Here is a 24,698-nt window from a genome sequence, read left to right as displayed (position 1 = left end):
CTTTCCTCCTATTTTCCCGAATTCACATGCCTGGAAGGAGCTGCGATTGACTCCTGCAGCATAGCGCGAACAACACAGTCACACAACCCTTCGAGTGTCGCTGACGGCAGTTCTGGGTCCCAAGAAGATATCTAAAACTATGAAACCCTCTTTTATGATAATCTAGATATTTATTTCCTTCAATAAATTTCCATTTTGACATATGCCATAAATCGGTGCAGTTTTTTGTTTTCAGCAACTATAACGGAGGCGAACTTGTGTCAAACACTACGAAATTGGTTTGCGGGCTTTAGTAAGGGCTATTAGCGGGAAATCGACGAAGAAGGATTATGGTGATAGGGGGAAGTGGGAAGACAACTAGGTAGTATCGGAGAAGATTATTTGAGTTAAGAAATTGTAAATGAATTATGTTTAAGATTAAATCACGAAATGTGCTAATATTTCTTTAAATGATAAGATATTTTTGAATCCCAAGTTGTTTACATGAAGCGACGAGCTCGAGACGACCTTGGAGAAACTTATTGTAGGGTTGCTCTGTCAATTCAGGTGAAATAATCATATGCTAAAGTAAAAAAAAAATCTCTGTAAGTTTTCATATGATTCCATGTTTGACACTTGCATTCAGAATTCTTTGTATGCTGTTAATAAATATATGCATTTACTATATGAATGCAGTTTAAGTACCATTCCAAATATAAGTGAATATGAATGAATTATGAAATGAAATATATCAAGTATATTTGCAGTGATTTAGTTAGATTAGTTCATCACCCATGATGTCCTGATTTTATAATTCACGACGAGTGCTTGTTAGAATTTATTCTGACCAAAATTTCTGCCTTTGTCTCATCTCAGTCGGCTTTTAGGCGTTGGGGGGGGGGGGGGGGGGGGGGGCTTTCTTGCTAAAGCTTTCAATGACCTTTTCTATTGAATTTCTATTACAACTCCTTTGCACACCATTAGTCTTGCCGACACATTCTACAACAAGTTGTAGTCATGACTTCGTTGCTTCTCTATTGTTGAGGGTTTTATAATTTAAGTAGGAATGGCAGGAAGGGAGCAAGTGTGTGCATGATAATGAGAGAGTGCTGCTCGAGTTGAAAAGGCAATGACAAGTTGCAAGTATGGTAATGTGAAGGAGGTATGAACTCGAGATGACAAGAATCTTGGGTATCAATTTTTTATTTTTCTTAATTTGGAAGTAGTAAAATAGTTTTCCTCTTATTGTAAATGATCAATGTTTTTCCTGTTTTGTAAGTTTCTTGCATACTTCTTTTGATCAGCAGTATCATTGATCCTTAATTCTGTTGCCTCACTTATTATTTATTTGATTTTTTTAAATGTAGGGTAGTCCCCAGCGTTGTTTTAAAGGTCATAGTGGCCCAGTCACTGTTCTCGCTGATACCTTGCTTGGTGATTGTGACTCAAAGTTTCTTGTCAGTGGAGGGGAAGATAGTACTGTTCGCCTTTGGTCTGTTGGTTCAGGAAGAATGCATGGTCATCCAGCTGTAACATATCACGGTCATGAGAAATCCATTTCATTTCTCTCCGTGGCTAGGTATCATATTTTTTTCTTAATTTCGAAGCTTTTACATTCTATTCTTGCTGAAGAAATAATACCTTATTAATTTGAGGTAAAATGGACTCCGTGCATCTAACAAGCATATTTCTTTTGTCTTTTATCTTCATTAAGATATGTTGCAGGAAGACCTAACATTAATGCAGTCTTTTTATTTCTCAAGCGCATGCATACATGACAATAGGACTATAATAATCCTTGAGAAGTTGTTTTATTTTCAGTGAGAATAGTTTTCATAACTAGGGATATTACCACATCTTTTTCTATAATCTTATGATGCGTGTGAAAGCTTCTAATCTACCAGAACTTGACAGGTGGATGAATATGATCTTATTATTGGACTGATGATGCTTAGGTTTTTGTTATTACCATACCTTATTTATTTGCTGGTTATATTTTATGTTTAGCCTGTAAAACTTAGATTTCGCTTCACTTACAGTTGTTCTCATTGCCAATACTGAGCTAAGAGTAATCTGTACAGTTATCATAATTATTTTAATTTTTTATTTTGAGTTTGTTAGTCATTAAGGAACCCATTTTATTTGTAGTGGCTCCTAATGGTTAGAGATGTATGATTGATTTTGAATTTTGATTCATTGGTGAAATTTGCACTATCTGCGTGATGCATGTTTTGATCAAGTGAAGGCTTCTTTTGATACGATGGCCTTATTTAAGCACGTGATTTTATTAATCTCTATGAAAGTCATGTTTTTTTTTTTATAAGAAAAAGTAATTATGATCAAGTGAGAGGATTGCCGATGGGTTCTAAATTTGTCCTTATTTTTACTTGATTTTCAGAATTTTTCTATCTTTACTTATTATCATCATCATAATTATCCGCATAATTATCGTCATCAACCCAATAACTTCATCTAACTTTATGAACTTTTAGCCTCCATTCATTATGATCAAGTGCCTATGAAGGTTTAATTTCTAATTTACTATCAATTCTTTTTTAAAATTTCTAGCCATATTCTTTATGCTCTGCCTTTTCTATGTCCTAATCCTACCATTAAAAATTTTTCTAACCCTTTTATTAGTGCATATATTGGGATATGGATATTAACGCGAGATGCAATAAAATGTGGGTGCGGATGCAGATGCGAAAAGTAAAACATAAAATCACGCCTTGGTGTACGTGGGAGAGGGATCTGAATCCTGTGATTGCGGGAATCGAATTGAGCGACTCTCAATCAGGAAGCAACCTTCAACGAGATTTCTTACATTTTTTTGCCATGGGTTTTGCGAATCCTTATTAATTTTAATTTCTAATTAGGGTTATGTATTATTAGGAGACTATATATATTTTTTATTGGCTATTTTGAATATTTAGCTATTATTTTGTGATTTAACGACTTTATTTTCAGTTTCTCTGCTCTACGGGCTACTGTATCCTCTTCCTTTTATAAGTGGCATGTCTGTAGCTTGCTCAGGAATAGGTAGTTGATTTCCCTCAGTAAGCTTGCCTCATAAGAATCGATGTTTTTTTGGTTCAGTTTCTCTGCTCTACGGGCTACTGTATCATCTTCCTTTTATAAGTGGCTTGTCTGTAGCTTGCTCAGGAATAGGTAGTTGATCTCCCTCCGTAAGCTTGCCTCATAAGAATCGATGTTTTTTTGGTTCTCTTTATTGTTTTCAGCTTGAACAACAGCGAAACACCTTTTTTTCCCTTCCAAACTGACGAATTTCCATACTCATTCTCTTGCTATTTAACAACCACTTCCCCGCTAATTCCACTAACTAAGCACCTTCTAAGAACCATAGAATGCTGCCATTTGGTATTGTAGCCTGATAAACCCAAAATTTTTCTGGATGACTTTTTTTGCTTTAAAAAAATTACATAACCTAATTTGATGCTTCCACTAAATTAGGCACAATAGAAATTCTAATCTCTTGGCCATCCGTTGATCCACAACGCCTATTAAAACCTTGATCGAGAGGAAATGTCATAATGCTACATAGAAGAAACATGCAACGTGATGCATAGAAGCTTAAGATTGGAGACAGGCAAAAGGATGCCTCCACTGCAACAAATGTTTGCCGCCTTTGAGAGGAGAGAATCTAAAGAGGTCACCCACAACCACAATTATGACTCACTTGATCGAGTATAGAAGAAACATGCAACTTGATGCATAGAAGCTTAAGATTGGAGACATGCAAAAGGATGCCTCCAACTGCAACAAATGTTTGCCGCCTTTGAGAGGAGAGAATCTAGAGAGGTCACCCACAACCACAATTATGACTCACTTGATCGAGAGAAAAAAGTAAATATCTTCCATCGAAAAATTTTTCGATAATGAAGAACAATATTTTGATGATTTGACGTGTAATATTAAATGAGAAACTAAGATTTTGTAGTGAAAATTGACTTATCAGATTTTGACGAATGTTTAGATTCGAGTGAATTCATTGATTGATTCTAAATAGTGAAATGGAAATTTAAGTATAAAGACCTTCCCTAGGGTAAAAGAATTTAAGTTTATGGCCATCAAGTGTAGAAATAGTGCTTCAATATGGTGAGAGATTCTGAAGCATCTTCGACTGCAGGAAAGCAAGAGTAGGATAGTCATATAGTCTAAAAATTAAAATGGATATGCATCACAAATATATTCTTTTTACATTATTGATATGACATGCTCATAAAACATCATAACATGCACCAGAGAGATTATCATGTGAAGTAGTACACAGTTGAATTTGATCAACTTGTATTGAAATGTGAGCTGGTTGAACCAAATGAATATCTAGTGACGTGGTATCTTGGAAGTCTGAAGCCATCTATCAATAATATGGTTCAATTGTAGTTACAACCGTATTGGTAATAGACGTATAGACCATTGCATTTTAGGTGGAGAACCAACAACATTATTAGATGATCACCGCACCTTTCTGACAGAGCTCAATCCAGGATCAGGGAAAAAGAGAACATCCATTGAAGCACCCAAGCTGACCCAACCGAAAAGGAAATTAGTTCAGAGTGGAGAAAAGGTCAACACTTTCAAACTCATCCAAGTCAGATATTGATTTAATGGTCCTTGTTTTGGATAATTGCGTTCTCAAATAGGAGGTTGAGCTCTTTAACTGAGCAGTGAGTGCTTGAATAAACAAACAATGATATATGAGAGAATGAGGATGTCAAAGGAGAGTATTTTCTTTGAGCCAAATGGGAGAGATGTTAATTGTTGGACGAATCATTCATATTGAGATCTCGAGAAAGCAATAGTGGCTACGCCACAATATGTTTTCATACATGTTGCACTATGAATTAAAATTTGTGCTGCCTGTAGGCAATTGTGAGAATGTTGTCTATCCAAATGTTCGACAAGTGGAACTTGACCACACAGAAGCACACCTAATCTTATTCCTCATCATGGTTGGAGAAAGGGAAAACCACAATTGATAAGAGATGTTTCGTTGTGTTTTCTATTGAAGATAAATTTCAAGAATGTGGTGTAACATGGTACCCTCGGATGCTTGTCATATAATATTAAACCTTGCTTGGTAGTACAATTGTTGTACATGTTCTTATGGCAACAAGAACAAATATTTTTTCACTAAGAATGGGTATCACATCATACTCTTACTGTGGAAGGAGTTTGAGTTAATGAACATTCATATAAAGGCTGAGAATATGGTGTCACTTGCTTTCTTTTTGCAGGCCTGATGCAAAGTTCCAATAAGATTAGCATTGGGGTTCTTGAAAGTAGCGAGTCCAATGAGCCGATGCAACGTGCTTGACAACCCCTGCTGAGGGAATTTTAGGAAGCCTTGATCGATAGTCTACCTCTTGGGCTACCATCATTGAGAGACAGTCAACATGCCATAGAATTTATCCTATGATTTGTTCTTCCAAACTGACTCACCTTATGTATACAGTCAATTGAGTATGAGAAGTTACGACAGCAGGTTATGAACTTGATGGTTAGAGGCTTGAGTTGTGGGAGTACTAATCCATGTGCAATTTCAGTTCTAGTTATGTCAAAGTAGGATGATTATATGTTCTGACAAAATAGATTTTTGAACAACACATGTGTTCCATTGTAGCCTCAGGTGGATGCAACATAGACTTTGTAGTGGAGTTGCCTTAGACAGAACAACATAATGACTTTGCTATTGAGGTGATAAATCGATTGTAGAAGCTTTTAGTGAACAAGGTGAAGCCCCGTCTATTTAGGGAGTGATGTGGGACACAACAAGACTACAGGTGTGATTGCGGACAAAGGACACAAATGTAGGGGTAAACACAAATTCATGTTCAACAAGACTACAGGTGTGATTGCGGACAGAGGACACAAATGTAGGGGTAAACACAAATTCATGTTTTGGCGTGAAGTGGGAGTGGGATCTGAATCGATCGGATTCAATGATCACAAGAATTGATTTGAGCTGCTTCTGAATTTAGAGCAACCTTTAGTGGGATTCCTTACTTTTTTTTCTGACAAGGGTCTAGTGGATCCTTATTTACAATTTTTTATTACAATATTATTTATATATTGTATTTTTTCTAATTAGAGTTATTTTTTATTACAATACTATTTATATATTGTATTTTTTTTAGAAATTTTAGCTACAATATTATTTATATATTGTATTTTTTTTAGAAATTTTAGCTACTGTTTTGTGTATTAGGAGATTTTATTTTCTGATTTTCTGCTAGATTGAGTGTTATATCATCTTCCTTTTATAAGAGTTGTGTCTATAGCTTAGCTTGCTTAGGAGCAGGTGGTGAATTCCTTTGGCAACCATTCCTCGTTAGAAGCGGCATTTTGTGATTCTCTTTGCTTTTTTTTCAGCCCGGGCAGCCGCGGAACGTCTCTTATCCCAATCCAAATGACGTCAACCTCCCATATTCTCATTCCCTTGCTTTTCCACATCCACTTCCCTGTTAAATCCATTTCTTAAATAACTTAAACGAATCTTAAAATGCTGTCACACATCTTATTCCCTCTGTTCTTATTTCCCAAACCCTTTGTCTGTGTTCCATTATTTTTTTAATGGCTGTTATTCCTACTATTCCTCCGATATAAGCATATCTCATTTCATTTTTTACTGGTTTGATCATGAATTCTATTTAACTTCGTCGTTTCTTCTTAACTCAAATTTTCAATGAATGTTTTCCTTATTGCCTAAGCAAAAATCTATATAACTTAGCTAATTTAACTTTAGTTATATAGAAATCAACTTCTAGTAGTATTCTCTTGTTAAATATTATCTTTAAAGCTTTTTTTACATTTAGCTCTAGAAATATCCTTCTATTTTTAAGACATACATCCAGAATGCTGAAACTTTTAATATTTAAGCTGCAATCTATTTTCCAACAATATTGTTTGATTCCATAAATGTTCTAATTTTTCATTTATATATTGATGGGTCTCTATATTGAGAACTATTCCATCAACAAACAATATACACTTAGGGTTCATTTGTAGAAACTTTTTCACTACTTTTCTTTGTAGAAAATTGCTATAAATTTGTTGGGTTATAAATATCTTGCTATTTTTCATAGTTTTTGCTATGAGAAGAAAATTTTTACAAGCAAATTTGATTGAATGTCGTAGCTGTATGAATGCTAATGACTATTTTTTAAAATTAAAATGTCCATAATACCCCTATGACTTCAAAAAATATATGCATTGTCCACTATATCTATAGCTACTTTCATAGAGAACTATAGCTTTCTCAAATGAACTTGTGATATTGGATTGTTGAGGGTCTAGGATTTCTAATGCAAGCTAGGCTGAGATTCTAAACAAAAACATACACAATTTACGAATTACCAACTATTAACTTAAGAATAAGTTGTCATTTTTAATGTAAAGAATAAACATACTTTTTTTATCCCAGAAGATAATTTAACAAATTTTAAATTATAAAATTTCATTAAAAAGGTATTGACAAATATGAAGTTCAATAATAGATCAAGTTCACCCCTTAATGACATGCATCTCACTTTAAGAATTTCATTAACATCTTTAATACTATCGTTTAAACAATTTAAAACATGAAATGATACAAGTCACAATGAATGGAATAAGCAAGCCTCATGTTGGTATATGATTCTCCACCATAAACTAGTTGTCCATGCTTGTGAAGCACTTGAGGAGCCCAGTTCCAACAAGCACACACTCGAAGAAAGAAATGCTACATAATTTTATATCAATATGTAACGTCGAAGAAATTTTGAATATCATAGAGTCCCTATTTATGGCCTACAATAAACGAAAATAAGAAACTTCTCCAAATTTATAAATATCTACTCTAAACAATAGTTTTTTGACATTATTAATTTTAGCAATGTAATTTTTCTCAACTTTAAGTTGCTGAATTGCTCAAGGGTCTGAGAAAGTTAAGAAATAAATAAACAATACAAAAAAATTGACTGTGGATTATGGAAGTACTGATGGGAATAAGATCTGCATGAAGGTTAGTAGTTAGCACGGACAATGATGTTTACTTGGCATGAAATTTATCTACATTGGGAAAGCATGCATCACAGTAACATAATGGAATATCATTTGGGTATGCACATGAGGCGATCTATAGCGAATCATTGGCAAGATGCCTTTTACCTGAAATTTGTTGTAGAAGCTGGAAGGCAGAACAGTAGTAGGAAATATCGGGATAGCCGTGATGAGATAGCAACAACATAGTGAGCAACAATAATGAAAATGTAACAATAGTTGGTGGAAGCAGGATTAGCAATTCACATTATGGTAATGATTAGCTTGAATTGTGTTGATTAGAATTCAATAGGCTAAGCTAAAAGAGTTAAATAATGACCTAGATCTAGCATAATATTCAAAATAGTAGAAAACACATCATTTTTTTATAGGAGTGACATAGTAGTTAACCCAAACCACAATAGAAACCTAAATATTTATTGCTGAATTTCAAAAAAATTACAATGATGACTCTTTAGAATTGAAAAATAAACGAATAACAACAAAAAAAAGACACTAGGGTGACGACGAAGGGGTGAGCGGCTGCTGGATAGTCGGTAGGATGGTGGCTAGGGGCAGCGGCCATAGTAGGAAGGACGTGGGGTGCAAGGATCGAGGGTGCTAGGTGGGTTGAGAGTACTGTTGGGAGGGGTTTGGATTATATGTTGGCTATAGGAAGGGAAATATGGAGGATAGGAGGGTAGCCAGAGATATGTGAGTGGAAGCAACAACAATGGGAGCCGTAAAAGAAGGTCAGAAGTTTTTGGGAACGAGCAAGTTATGACAGTAATAGGAAAGGTGGGTATGAGGAAGTACGATGGGGAAGCTTGCAGGTGGGGTTTGGTTATGGTAGTAGAAGAGGAAGGCTGGTAGGAGGGAATTACAGTATGGAGGCTAGCAAGAGAGTGATGCAGTTGGATATGATGGGAAACTCGTGCAGATGGTTGGCTAGATTGAAGAGTGGAAAAATGGCTTGTGTGGCTGATGTTCTATGGCAGGGGAAAGGATTTGGGGGCTGCAGAGATAACAAATCTGTTGTTCGTGAGAGGCTGTAGCTAATACGGCGTCATCGGCTGTCTTTGACAAAAACCTAAAAGCAACTCACCAAACATAACCCTAAAACAAAGAAACAACATATAAATAGAAAATGGACTTTGACAAAAACCTGAAAGCAACTCACCAAACATAACTCTAAAACAAAGAAACAACATATAAATAGAAAATGGATACGCGGGAAATGAAAATAGGAAGGGTGAATAATTCCAGCTCGATGAAAATAGAGAGAGGGTGCCTCTTCAGCTTCCTGCTGTATTGAACCCTCTTCTGCTGAACCGGTTGGGGTTGGTTCAACCCCCAAGCCCTGCCTCAGTCTCCCGGGGTTGGGGGAGCTTTGATTTTATTATTCAAAGCATTTTGTTTCCTATTAGTCAGGTCGATCTTGTTGTAAGCACTCAGTAAGCCAATTCTATAGGAGGCGTCGTTCCAAAGAACATTTTAATAGGATAGGTATTCGTTCTCTTTTGGCATATTTTGAGTCGAAGGTACATAATGACGTAGGTTCTCTCGAGCTAAATTCCAAGCGAGTAAATATATAATATGCTTCTTCCCTATCACAATTCGGCCCCGAGCTTTGAATTAATCAAGATGGAAACAGACAGTCGGAATTAAACATTCGATATTTCTTCTCTATAAATAACATGTTATAAACGAAAGAGTCACTAATCCATTTAAATTAAAACAATATATTTAAAATTATCTCTTGATTGCTTGTCTGTATATTTTATATATATTTTCTTTTGTATCACTCATTTTTTAATCAATTAGATTAACTTGAAAAGTTAATTTATTTTAGATTATAACGACTATCCTATGTCTTTATTACTTATTATTTGATTTTATTCTTTGATTATGTATTTTCCCTTTTGTTTTATTATGTTTTTATTTCTTTCTTAGTTATTTTATTCTATTTTTATTACTTTCCATTATCAATGAAATTGAGCTGGTCTATTCCAAACTTCAACATGGTATCAGAGTCAAACCCTAGATCCATCAACCACCGACCTTCTTTGCCGGTTCTAGTAGCCGACACCTCCTAGCCACAAGCATTCTGTGCTGATTCCAGCCACAAGGTCTTTTTTCCAACAGCCGCAAGATCTTAGGTTCTACTGTAGGTTCCTACCACTATTTTTCATTGATCAAACATTCACAGCTTCCTTCTGATCCAAGAGCTGCAACATCCCGTGGTAAACTCAGCCGCAACTTCCCACTGATTCAACATCTGCCGCTTCCCGCAAGTTACAACCGAAAGGCATTGATCCAACTGCCGGAGTTCTGCAACCCCTTCAACAACTGCTATTATTCCAGTCGTTGTTGTTCCCTCTTTTGTGAGTTTCCTGTAGTTCTCTGTTGTAACCTTACCAGAGTTCATTGATGGCACAAAACCTCATCTCCTTTGGCTTAGTCAAAATTATGGCGGATTCCTCCAACTTTGAACCACCTTCAAAAGGTGTTATTGATTCCATCGAAGGATCAACTCCAATTTCCACTCCCTTGTAGACCGTAGGATTGGAAACCAACATGATTTTTTTAATCACAATGCAAAAACTGAACGACAGTAATTTTCTCCAATGGTCCCAAGCCGTGTCTTTTTTCATCAAAGGACGTGGGAAGTTTGGTTACCTCACAGGCATGGTTCATGAGCCTCCGAAGGATGATCTTGCTTATGGAACTTAGGAATTGGAGAACTTTATGGTCATTCCATGGCTGATCAACTCCATGGAGGCCTTAATTGGTCGTTCATACATGTTTCTCTCTACTACTAGTGCTGTTTGTGATACCTACTCGGTTGTAGGAAATTCCTACCAATTTTATGAGGTATCTAAGAAGATCAGAGAGGCAAAACAACGGTCAAGTACCGTGACCAGTCCTCTGTGATATTGTTGCACTATAGATAGAATGCGACATGTACTACGACTATACTTCGGAGTCTCCAACTGACTTATCCCTTTTCTGGAAGATTGTAGAAAAGGATCGTATGTTCTAATTCCTGTCTGACCTTAACAAGGACATTGACGAAGTCTGGAGCCATTTTCTTGGCCGTGTTCCTCTTCCTTTCGCTCTCGCTGCTTTCACTGAGATTCGTATAGAAGAAAGCAGGAGACAATTTATGTTCGACACTTCTACTACTTCAGCCGAATCGTTCACCTAGATCTCAAATACTGCTCAGTACTCGCCTATGCCACCTCAAACCGACCACCCTACTTGTGATTACGGTCACAAACCGAACCGCACCTAGGACAAGTGTTAGAAACTTTACGGTAAGCTAGCATACGAGCTTTTGGTCAAATCTTTTGCTACCAAGGGTTTCACGACAACTGAGCTAAACACGCCTCAACCGACCCCCACCCGGAATATCTCGAAATACTCTGAATCTTTGAAAACCAGATGGAGCAATTGATCAAGTCTTTTGGAGCCAATCAAGTCTCTGTAGGTCCATCGACCTCCCATGTCTGACAAGGTACTCTTCCTGTGACTCTCACAGTTTATTCCTTCTCTAGTCCATGAATTATTAATTCATGTGCCACAGATCACTTGACTGGCTGCTCGCAATCTTTCTCGACTTACTACCCGTGGTTTGAAAAAAATACCGTCAGAATTACCGGTGGATCATGTAGCTCCATTGTCGGTAAAGGATTGATTGTATTAACAACCAATCTAATTCTGAAATCTATTTTACATGTTTCGCGATTGCAATATAACTTATTATCAGTCAGTAAGTTAACAAGTGAAATCGATTGCATTGTTAATTTCTCTTCTGATAATTGTGTTTTTCAAGATTGTCATTCGGGGAGGATAATTGGAACTACTAACAGGGTAGCTAGACTCTACTACTTCCAAGAGGACAACACGGAGAGTGAAGACACGACACTCAAAAGTTGTTTCCTATCCCGAGTCATTGAATGTCCCATTATGTTATTACATTATCATTTAAGTCATACTAGTTTTTAATATTTGAAAATTTGGTATCCTCTAATGTTTTATAATGAAAATCTCCCGAATTTCAATTGTGAGACGTGCTAATTAGCCAAGCATCATTTGGTCCATTGCCCACCTTACACTTGCACACCTTCCGCTTTTCTTTTCTCATTCATAGTGACAAATGAGTACATTGTCGCTTTTCTAGCTACTCCAATAAACGATGGTTCCTTACCTTAATTAATGAATACCCACCTTACACTTGCACACCTTCTGCTTTTCTTTTCTCATTCATAGTGACATATGAGGACCTTGTCGCTTTTCTAGCTACACCAATAAACGATGGTTCCTTACCTTAATTAATGAATGCACTCGAATGACATGGATCAACCTTTTAAATACAAATCAGAAGTCGCTGACCTTCCAAAACTTATACACATTTTTCTTAACTCAATTCAAAGTTTCTACTAAGGTTATTCAAACCTAGAATGGCCATAAGTTTTTCAGTTTTATTTTGACTGAATTCTTAGTAAGTAAGACATCCTCCACCATAGTTCTTGCCCATACACTCATCAACAAAATGGAGTAGTTGAGAGAAAAACCGTCACCTCATTGATGTTTCTCGTTCCATTATGTTTCAATCCAATGTCCCAAAACGTTTTTGGAACAATGCCCTTCTAACTACCACATATCTCATAAGTAGAGATCCCTCCAAAATTCACAAGTTTCGAACACCCTTAGTCGTCTTGATGTCATGCTTCCCTACCAATCGGGGTTTCTCCGCTTTATATCCCAAAATATTTGGATGCATTGCCTTTGTTTGGAACACTGCCCCTACTCGGAGTAAGCATAATCCCATATCCATAAAATGTAACTTTCTTGGTTATTACGCAACTCAAAAGTGGTATCGATGCCTTGATTTGACCACAACCAAATCTATGTGAGTGCTGATGTCTCCTTTGAAAATGGTCTCTATTTCTCTAGCTCAGTATCTAGTGAGGGGGAGCTTAAGTTCTCCCCGATACCGTTCCTTATCCTACTCATATGGATAGTCCCCCCATTGTTCCCACCAATGAGAAGTTGCCTGTTCCGTTGAGTGCCTCATCTCCTCAAACTGTTCGTGTGTACACTCGACGCACCCGTCCTAATGCTTAAACTCAGGAGTCCGCTAACTCTTTACAAGACCTTGACTCCACTCTGGGTGACATCCTCAACACAACCCGTCCAAATGAGGAGGTGAGTTCTCCGAGTAAGGTATGCAATCAGACATGTTCCCTCTATTCTATGACAAAATAAGTGTCTTTCCACAAATTTTCACCAACCTACAGAACATTTACTTCTGCCTTGATGGACCATTAGATTCTTGTTATTATCGAGGTTGTTCTTGCTGATCTAGCCTGAAAAACTACAGTAATAGAGGAGATGAATGTTCTTAAGTGGAACGGTAAGTGGGACGTCATGAACTTTCCTCGGGGTAAGAAAGCTGTAGGGTGCCAGTGGATTTTTAGCATAAATTGAAGACAACAAGACAAGATTGGTCGCCAAAGAATACTCACACAGAGCTGACTATGAGGAGCCATGCTGCATTGACTAAGTTAAACGCTATTCAAATTCTGTTGTTACTTGCGGTGAATATGAATTGGCCTTTATTCTAACTAGATGTGATGATTAAATTCTTGAATGATGAGCTGACAGAAGAGGTGTACATGTCTCTCCCTACGAGTTTTGATTCAACTATCACCAAACGACAAGTGTGCAGGCTAAGAAAGTCCCTTTTTTGGGCCAAAACAATTTTCAAGGGTTTGGTTCGACAAATTCACAGAGGTGGTCGTGGGCCGTGGGTTTACTCGAGCTCAATCGGATCACACCCTCTTCTTTCAACACTCCTTAAATGGTCAAGCAGCTATTCTTATTGTTTATATTGACGATATTGTTATTACAAGTAACGATCTCCCAACATTAGTCCTTGAAAGATATTATTCGTTCGTCCTTTGAGATGAAGGATTTGGGATCTCTCCAGTATTCTCAGGCATAGAAGTGGCTCGGTCCTCTTTGGGAATTTGTCTGTTTCAACGCAAATAGATGATTGGCCTCTTGACAGAGATCACCTTTTTTTGTGCAAACCTGTTGTTGTGTTTATAGATCTCAATGAAAAATTAGCAGAAATTTCCAATGTTGTACCTATCAACAAAACTTATTACCAACGCATTGTGGGAAAACTCATCTACCTGGCTAATACTCACCTCGACATATGCCAAATAGTTGAAATAGTGAGCACCACCTTCAAACTATCCACAGGATTCTCCACTACTTAAAAACGTATATCGGGCTCAGGTTTGTTCTTTTCCCGCCACACCTCTCAATCTATTGTTGTTTATACAAATGTTGATTGGGTTGGATCAATTCATGATCGATTTTTCAACTCGGGGTCTTGCTCATTTGTATGAGGCAATTTTATCACATGGAAAAACAAAAAAATATTATGTGGTTGCCCGAAGCTATGCTGAAGCTGAATTCTGATCCATGTCCTTAGAAATTTGTGAAGCTCTCTGGCTACGTATCATGTTTCGCGAACTCCGTAAGCTAAACTCTGCCCCGCTGCAGCTATTCTATGATAATAAAATAGCAATCAACATTGCCCACAACCCAGTCCAACATGATCGTACCAAAATGTGGAGATCCACAGACACTCATTATGGAGAAGATTGAGTCTATGGAGATTTGCATTCCATATTGACCCTCCAGTGGTCAACTAGATGATATCCTCAACAATAATCTGCCTCACCTTTTGTTCAATGACTTCAAGTTCAAGTTGAATATTACTGACATTTATGCTTTAGCTTGAGAGGGAGTATTAGATTATTACGTCTATCACTATGCCTTTATTACTTATTATTTGATTTTATTCCCTGATTATGTATTTTTCCCTTTGCTTTATTCTATTTTTATTTATTTCCTAGTTTTTTTATTTTGTTTTTATTACTTTTCATTATTATGCTTATTGTAATTGGGTCTAAATACCCCTTCAATCAATTAACTTGAGCTGATATATTATAATCTTTAACAATTTAAAATGTCTGTGAGGTAAATGAGCCAGTGAATATTTATATTCATAAATCACAATATTATAAGAGTAAAATGAAGCAACATGCATGTTAGTCAAGTTTTTAATAAATCAATAAAAATGCTTAATGTTATTAAAAAAATATTACTATATCAATATCATTTTATATCCGTACAACTGTCACAGGAGCATCATCTAAAAATTGTGTCAATTAAACATCAATATCAATATTATTTTTCATATACATGCATCGATACCTTAGTATTTCTCCACTATTATCATTAAAGGGTAACTCTATTATAGTTAGTCATGTACGTACAAACAATCAATATAAATATATCATTCATATGTTTGTCGCATTCAATTCAATATACTATGTATAACATACATTAATACATACTATTAAGTAGCTACAAATATTCTTAATAATCTGACTAATAAATAAAAATATATAAATCAAATAAAGTTTGTGCAAATATTATTGTCTACTAATGCATAAAAATTTAAAACTAAAATATTACCATAAATTAAATGTACGAATACTCATTTCGATGTCAATTAATTTGCGATTGAGTTTGCGTTGATGTCGATTATTTAAAATTAGAAATCTAACATAAACATCATATTTAAGTAATTTATTATTTTAATAAACTAATACCTTTTCATTAATTAAGTATTAAATTTAATTTATCTAATCCGACTTACTTTTTATTTAATAAATATATAATAATAATAATAATAATAATAATTTTAATTTATCTAATCTGACTTACTTTTTAGGAAATAGACTCGAGATCGAACAAATTTGTTTTGGTTGACCTTGGGTGGGAGCTGAAGCTGTAGACTATCTTTTTTTGTCCACCTAGAGTCTTTTGTGAAGAAGCTCCATTTGATTTATGATCTTAAATGTTTTTCTGACCAAGAGATGAACAATATCTTGCTATATAACCTGACTGACAACACCAATAACAAGCATTAGAGCTCATCAAACATTCAACTTTATGTTGTCTTTTGCATTTTACACAAGTGACTCCAGTACTCTAAGGCGTAGCTCTGCTAACTCCACTCAAATTATTCTTGGTCTACTTTTTTTGAATCCTCTGATTGATCCATATGGTCTTTTTTTTCTCAGCGTTCTTCCTCTTGTGCAACTCCTTATACTTTTGAGTAAGTTGATAGTCAATCTCCACTCTTCTAGCTCTTCTACTAATGTTAAATATTCATCGATCCCTAAAGGTACCAACGTATCAACGACTGATTGATCTAATCTTTTAATCCCGAGAAGAATCTGTAACATTTTTCTTTTTACACTAGCGAGCAACTGTCGTGCATACCTCGATAGTGCAGTGAATTCTGCTTTGTATTGCATGATTGTCTTCTCTCCTTGTCTCAACTTGATGAACTTGTCTTGCATATGTATGAACCACTCTCTGAATAGCTCAATGAATTTCTCCTAACTGACCATCATATTGGGTATGTCTCATAGCTTGTCTTAACGTTACCCATGGCATCATCCTTCAACTTCTCTATCCTGCACAAACGTCGCCAACGACACTGTTCTTTCATCTGCATAAGCTATGCTCTCTAGTATCTTCTCCATCCTCATTAGTCAATTCTATGCTTCGATTAAGTCCTTAGTTCCCTTGAACAAAAGTGGACGCAGATTTTAAAATATCTTAAAGTACTTGTCAACAACAATTGTATCACTTCCAATAGACTACGATATGAACTCTTGAATCGCTGAGTCATCCCCACCATCATTTAGGCCTTGACACTCGCGTTCACATTTATAGTGGGTTATACTTTTTTCTATCCAGTTCTCTTCTTCTATAATTTCGGGTCTAACTATGCCTGATGGATAAAAATATTTTGCCGAGTTAACTTATATTTTTAATTTTATTTTGTCATATTGGCTCTTTCATCAAGATTTTATTAGTAAATCTTATGCCTTGTTCTCTGATATCGCTTTTGTCACGATCTGGCACGGGACTTGGAATTAACTAAGACGAAAACAAACAGTCGGATGGTGAGAATTAAATTTTGATATTCTTTCTCTATAAATAATATTTTACAAATGAAAGAGCCACTAATTAATTTAAATAAAAATAATATATTTAAATTTATCTCATTACTGATTGTCCGCATCTTCTATAAACGTTTTCTCTTATATTGCTCATCTTTTTATCAATTAAATTAATCTTAAAGTTATTTTAAAACATTTGTGAGTTAAACGAGTGAGTGAATACTCATACTCATAAATCATTATAATGTAAGAGAAAAGAAAGTAATATACATGTCAGTCAAGTTTTTAATACAACAACAACATCAAACCTTTATCCCACTAAGTGAAGTCGGATGCATGAATTCTTTTTCTCCATTGTGTCCTATTGAGTGTCATTTTTTCATTTAATTCTAATAAGTTAAGATCATTTTTTATACAATATGCCCAAGACTTTCTAAGTCTACCTCTGTCTTTCTTAACTTAAGTAAAATATTAAACATGTACTCCTAATTAGATCATCAGATGATCGACGTTCAATGTGACCAAACCAGCTAAGACGATCTTTCTAATTTTGTCCGCCTCTAGAACTACACCAACCTTATCATGGATATATTCATTTTGCATTTGGTCTCTAAGTGTAAGCCACTCATTCACCCAAGCATTCTCATCTTGACAACATTCGATTTTGTTTTATGCTTCTCTTTTAAAGGCCAACATTCAGCGCCATAGAGCATTGCAAGTCTCACCACCATCTTATAAAATTTTTAGTCTAAAGAGTACTTTTCTATCACACAATAGGCCTGAAGCATTCCTCCACTTCAATCAACCAACTTGAATTCTACTAATAACATCCCATCTATGTCTCCATCACTTTTAACAATACCCGAGATATCTAAAGCGCGTTCACACCTTTTAATAATTTGATTACCCAAAGTTGCAACTTTGTCACTAGAGCTACCACTACAAAATTACACTCCATGTATTTAGTTTTAGTTCTACTCCAACGAAAGCCTATAGACTTCAATGTAGACCTCCATAATTCAATTTTTTCCTAAGTTTTTTCTCTAGTCTTATCCACAAGAAGGATATCATCAGCGAAAAGCATACTTCAAGGTACATCTCTTGTAAATGTCCAGTAAGAGCATCCATAACTAAACCAAAAATATATGGGCTTAAAGCCAATCCTTATTGTTATTCAACTGAGATAGGAAAATACTTAATCAATCCTCCTTTTGTTCGAACACAAGTAACAACTCTAGTATAAATTATCTTTAATGACTTGAATATAAGTCATATCAACTTCTTTCTTCTCTAGAACTCTCTAAAGGACATCTCTTGGAACCTTATCGTAAGTTTTTTCTAAATCAATAAAAATCATATGTAGATCCTTTTTATTCTCTCTAAACTTCTCCATCAAACCTTTCAATAATTTATAGCTTCCACGGTAGACCTACTCAGCATAAATCCGAATTGATTATGAGAAATCTTTGTAATAAGTCTTGACCTCTTTAATTACCCTCTCCCATGATTTTAAAGTATGACACATCAAAGTAATTACCCTCTCCCATGATTTTAAAGTATGATACATCTATTTAATTCATCTATAATTTGCACACCTTTGTGCATCCCCGTTATTCTTAAAACTTGGGACCAAAATACTCTTCCTCCACTTCTTAGGCACATTTTTAGTTTTTAAAATAATAGTAAAGCATTTATTAAGCCAAGAAACTCTTAAATTTCTTATATATTTTCACACTTCAATTGGGATATCATCAGGTCCTATAGACTTTCCACCTTTGGTTTTCCTTAAAGCCCCCCCAACTTCTTATTATTAATGCGACGGTAAAAAAGAAACTTTTTATTATTATTAACAATATTAAGGTTACTAAGGTCGATCGTATTTTCATAAACTTTAGTAAAAATTTTATCAAAATAACTCACTCACCTTTATTGAATAACCTTTTCTAAGAAAAACACTTTGATTTTCATCTTTAATGCACTTTACTTGAGTTAAACCTTTACTTTTATTTTCTCCTTGATTGACTTGTTTATATATATATATTTACCCTCTTTAGTATCTAATCTATTATAAAGATCACTAAAAGAAGAATTTTTAACATCACAAATTGTTCTTGTAGACTCCATACGGGCCATTTTATATTTTTCCCAGTTCTCTAAGTTTTACATTTAAACTAATTTTTATAACATAACTTCTCATGTTGTCTTTTCTTGTGCATTGTTATTTCAACACCACTTATTTTTATTTATAAAAATGTTTTCTTTTGATTCTCTAAGTACATCTTTTGTCGCTTGTTTAATAGTGTTTGTTACTTATCCCACTTAAAATTTGCTTCTTTATGAATATCCTAAATTTTAAATTCTTGAAGTCGACTCATAAAAATAAGTTTATCTATCTTTTAGGTGCCCTCATCTAATTCTACGACAATGATTCTTAATATTCTTTAATTTACAACTCTTTATCTTAAAATCTAAAACTAATAATCGATGTTGAGTACTTAAATCCTCACTTGGAATGACCTCATAATCTTTACATTGTTAATGATATCTTCTCATAAGAAAATAATCAATTTGTGTTTTATTAGATTCATTTTCTTAAGTAATAATATGTTCATCTCTTTTGTTAAATAAAGTACTAACAATAACAAAACCATAAGCTAATGCAAAATCTAATATGATTCTATTTTTTTCATTAATTACTCCAAAAGCATAGCCACCATGAATATTTTTAAAATCTTCTATCACTTTACCGACATGTTCATTTAAATCTTCTCTAATAAAAAATTTTTCTTCAAGAAGTATCATTTGTATTAAAGGCCCATTTGGGACAGCTTATTTGATGCGGTGGCGTTTTGAAAACGCACCTGACCTGGCCCATTTGGGGCAGCTTATTTGATGTGGTGGCGTTTTGAAAACGCATCTGACCTGTTTGGGTAAACTGCGTTTTGACAGCTTATTCGTTTGCAAAACGCAGAAAACATCATTTTCACACCGCACCTATCTAGGTGCGGTGGGAGCTTATTGACAACGGTCTCGCTTTTTCAAAAAAATAAAAATTTGTAATAGCCACCGCACCTAGCTTATTAGCAGATTATTTTTAATCAGCTTATCAATATATTATTCAATAAGCTACAACTGCCCCAAACATATCCTAAGTCTTTTAGGTCATTATAGAATTTATCTTTAGAACCTATATCTGAACCGATTTGAAGAGCATAAACAGTCATAATATTAAAAATCTTAGCATGAACTAATAACCTTAAGAGCTATAATTCTATCTCCAATTCTATTAATTTTGACAACATTATCTTTCAAACTCTTATCTATAATTACATGTGCACCATTTCTAGTGCGACTCTTACCTGAATACCAAAGTTTAATACCTAAGTTATCAATCTCTGTATTCTTTTCTCCAGCCCATTTAGTTTCTTGAATACATGAGATATTTATTTTTCAAATCATAATATCAACTAATTTCATTACTTGTGAAAATACCTATATTCCAAGATCTTATCCGAATATTAGTTTCATGGACTAATTTCTTTACCCGTATCTGTCTGAAATGTGAGAATCCTTGCTTATTTAACACTTCATCTTGGCGCCAATCTAGTTTTTAACAAATTAATAAAAAAATTTAATGATATTTAACGAGTCTTACTTTATCAATAGCATTCTATATCTGTACAACTGTCACAAAGCGTCATCTAAAATTGTGTCAATTAAAACACATTAATATCTGTATCTTTTTTTATATACGTGCATGGGTACCTTAGTGTTCCCCCACAAATACCATCAATGGTAACTCCTTCATAGTTAGTCATACATATACAAACATATGCTCGTTAGATTAAATTTAATATATTACTTGTAATATATATCAATGCATTATATTAAGTAACTACAAACATTTCTAACAATGTCACTAATAAAGAAAAATATATAAATTGAATAAAGTTTGTGCAAATATCATTATCTACTAATGCATAAAAATCGAAAAAATTTAAAATATTACTATATAGTAAAAGTATCAGTACTCACATCGATGTCGATTAATTTGTACTTGAATTTGTCTTGATGGTGATTCTTTTAAATTAGAAACATAAAATATGATATTTAATTAATTTATTATTTTAATAAACTATTACATTTCATAATTAAGTATTAAATTTACTTGTCTAATCCGGTTTACTTTCTATTTAACATATATATATATATATATAATACTAATAATAATAATTATTATCATTATGTTTAAATATTATATAAACCTTACCTCGGTCGATCCTTGTTCGATGCGAAGGCTTTGTCTTCCTCTACGCTATGAGAACCGGATTTGCATCAGAGCTGGCTTATTTCTCTCCCTTGTGAGCTTCCTCCAGAGTTTCCTCGCCTGCTTGACAGCGCCCGAGCTCTGCGCTTCTTCCTCCTTTATGACACTTCTTCCTCTCTTCTTCTTTCCAGTTTGAGTGGACTGTAGAATGTGAGCATAATTTTCAAGAATTGAAGAAACATTTAACCACTGCATCAGTGTTAGCTCTACCGTCAGGCATAAAATGATTCCAAATTTATATTGATGCATCATTGAGAGGCTTGGATTGTGTTTTAATGCAGAATAAAAAGGTGATAACTTATGCATCCAGACAGTTGAAGCCACATCGAAGGAACTATCTAATACATGATTTGGAGTTAGTTGCTATGGTATTTGCTCTCATGATTTGGCAACATTATTTGTATGGTGTGAAATGTGAAGTCTTCACTAATCATCAAAGTCAGAAGTAGATTTTCGCACAAAAAGAGCTGAATTTGAGGCAGCGAAGATGTTTAAAGTTGATCAAAGATTAAGTTCTGGATATACAGTATTGTCTGGGCCGAGTAAATATAGTTGCCGATGCATTCAGTCGTAAATACTCAAGTAGTGCAAGCTGGTTTCTTACTCAAAGGCTAGAGTTGATTAAAGAAATTGATGATTTACAGTTAGAAGTTAGAACATCAATTGATATGGGTTATTTATATCAACGGATGGTGCAACCAACTTTAATGAATAAAATTAAGACAACTGAGAAAGTTAATAGCTAATATCCGAAACTCTTAAAACAATGTCAATCAGAAAAGATTATCGATGTGACGGTTGATGAAGATGGCGTTATCCGAACTAAGTTGCAGATATGGGCACTTGCTGATTCTAATTTGAGACGAGAAATTTTACATGAAACTCATCATTCCGGCTACACAATTCATCCAGGCAACATAAAAATGTACAAGGATTTATCATTCCGGCTACAGAATTCATCCAGGCAACATAAAAATGTACAAGGATTTGAAGTTAGCATTCTGGTGTTTAGATATGAAGAAAGATGTAACCATATATGTATCTCAATGTCAAGAACGTCAGATTTTAAAGGCTGACCATCAGAGACCTAGCAGATTGCTACAATCATTTTCGATACCTGAATGTAAATGAGAAGAAATTGTTATGGAATTTCTTCGATCCAGACAAGGCCACGATAGTATTTTGGTCATTATTGATAGGTTAACCTAGTCAGCTCGCTTTTTGCGTATTAGACAAATAAATTTAGTAGGAAAGTTGGTCAGACTGTATGTCAAAGAAATTATTAGATTGGACGGTATTCCAAATGTTATTGTTTCTGACAGAGATGAAAGATTCACGTCCAGGTTGTATGAAGGCATTCAACAAAGTTTTGGTACACAGTTACATTTCAACACTACATTTCATTAACAAATCGATGAACAATTAGAAAGAACAATTCAAGTATTGGAAGATCTGTGAAGGCTTTGTGTTCTCGACTTTGGAGGCAGTTGGGAAGATCACATTCTAATGATTGAGTTTGCTTATAACAATAGCTATCAATCCAGTATTAAAACGACTCCTTTTGAAGCATTTTACAGTAGAAAGTGCAGAACTTCACTCAGTTAAGTTGAAGTGGGTGAACGCCAAATGTTAGGTCTCAAGCTAGTTGACAAGGCCGCAGAGAAAATCAAATTAATTAGAGATAGATTGAAAGCTAACTCAGGATCGACAGCAGAAATATTATTGCTCAAGACACAAGGCAATCGAAATTAAAGTTGGAGATTTCGTATTTTTAAAATTCAGGCCTATATTTAGTCAGGTAAGCAAGCTGAGTCCCAGGTACATTGGTCCTTTTGAAATTATAGAAAGGATCAGTCCAGTCGCCTACAGAATAGCGTTAACTGTGAATATGTCAGATATACATGATGTGTTTCACATTTCCATGTTAAGAAAATGAGTTTTAAATTCAGAGCAGTTGCACATGAAGATATTGAAGTAAGGAAAATTTAACATATATTGAAGAGACTGAAAGAATTTTAGAGACTGAAAGGATTTTAGTGACTAATGTTAAGAAACTCCGAAATAGACAGATCCCTTTGTGAAGGTAAAGTGAAAGCGCAGACCTGAAGAGGAAGCAACATGGGAAAAAGAAGAAAAATACTGTAAAAATATCCCTTCCTATTTCAGTAAATTCAAAAGGTTCGAGGACGAAATTTTTATGAGGGGAGAGCTGTAACGCCCAATTTTCAAAATACCAGGTAAAGTGCGACATAATTGAAAAAATGCCTAAATTTTACGTCTCTCGGAACTCAATCTAAATAATTTTATTTAATTCCACACGAGAAATCGATCAATTCCATTTAAATCACCGTATTTAAATTACAAACAGCTTGAGAGATTTAATTTTGAAGTTATAATTATAGTTATTTTAATTAAATCTTAATTATTATCCTAACTTCTCTAGTCGCATCTCCTTGTTGTAGCTAGCCAACATTACCCACTTATTTACACATGCAATGTTTGATGCGATCATAGGGTTGTGAGGGGAGAATTACTTAAGTGCTACGATTTCCTTCTCACTATCTCGGTTTCACTTGTTTGGAGGTGATCCCGCGAGGAATTTGCAAGAGGCAGTGCAACATGATTCGAACTGGGAGTCGAGCGGCATTAGCGTGGTTGCTGGCTGCATTTTAGGGCTCCAAACCCTCAAACTTTCCTTTCCCTTCTCTTCTCTCTCGATTCCCCCTCTCCCTCATTGCAACGACTCGATAGCGGCTTGGTAGAGGAGCTGCGACCCTTGTTGCGGTGCAAGGGACAGCAGCGGATCAAGCGACACACAGGGAGACCAGAACTTGCTGTAGGGATCTTCGGGAACGAAATTAAATGGTACGAATCCCTCTCTTTTGTCATTTGAGATTTTCATTTCCTTCTTAACTCTTTTGTTTTGACTTTGCCCTGATTTTCGTGCTTTTTTTCATTTCTGGTAGCCGTTGGAGGCGTCCTACTCGTGTCAGAAGCATCGAAAGTGATTTGAAAAACTTTTGTACTGGTTTCAACACGAAATTAGCAGGGGAAAGTGAAGATTAAGATGTTAGACGTGTTGGAGAGAAATTTGGTGTTTTCAGAAACGCAAAATTTATGTCAAGTTTTTTTAAGGTATGTTTTGGCATTTGCATGTTTTTGGTTAATCATATTATGAGCCAAATTTTACGAAACACTATGTTGTCTACCAGTTTAGGTTGTATATACGAGGCGTTGAGCTCAAGACGAGGGTGTGGGCACTCATCGTAGGGCTTCTCCATCAAGTAGAG

General features: G+C 35.0%; 1 protein-coding gene across 1 annotated transcript in view; it reads left to right on the top strand.

Annotated features, from left to right (window-relative positions):
• Positions 1-24,698, top strand: part of LOC110025608 (F-box/WD repeat-containing protein 1A-like) — a gene marked incomplete at its 5' end in the record, with an annotated part of 48,387 nt that overhangs the window by 11,727 nt on the left and 11,962 nt on the right. Inside the window, 1 exon segment of the mRNA XM_020726186.1 lies at positions 1,347-1,558. Within this exon segment, the coding sequence (XP_020581845.1) occupies positions 1,347-1,558 (212 nt within the window).

The sequence above is a fragment of the Phalaenopsis equestris genome, unplaced genomic scaffold (assembly GCF_001263595.1).
Source record: "Phalaenopsis equestris unplaced genomic scaffold, ASM126359v1 Scaffold000313, whole genome shotgun sequence".
Lineage (NCBI taxonomy): Eukaryota > Viridiplantae > Streptophyta > Magnoliopsida > Asparagales > Orchidaceae > Phalaenopsis > Phalaenopsis equestris.
The sequence above is the reverse complement of the archived record's forward strand: the minus strand, read 5'-3'. Positions and strand labels throughout refer to the sequence as shown.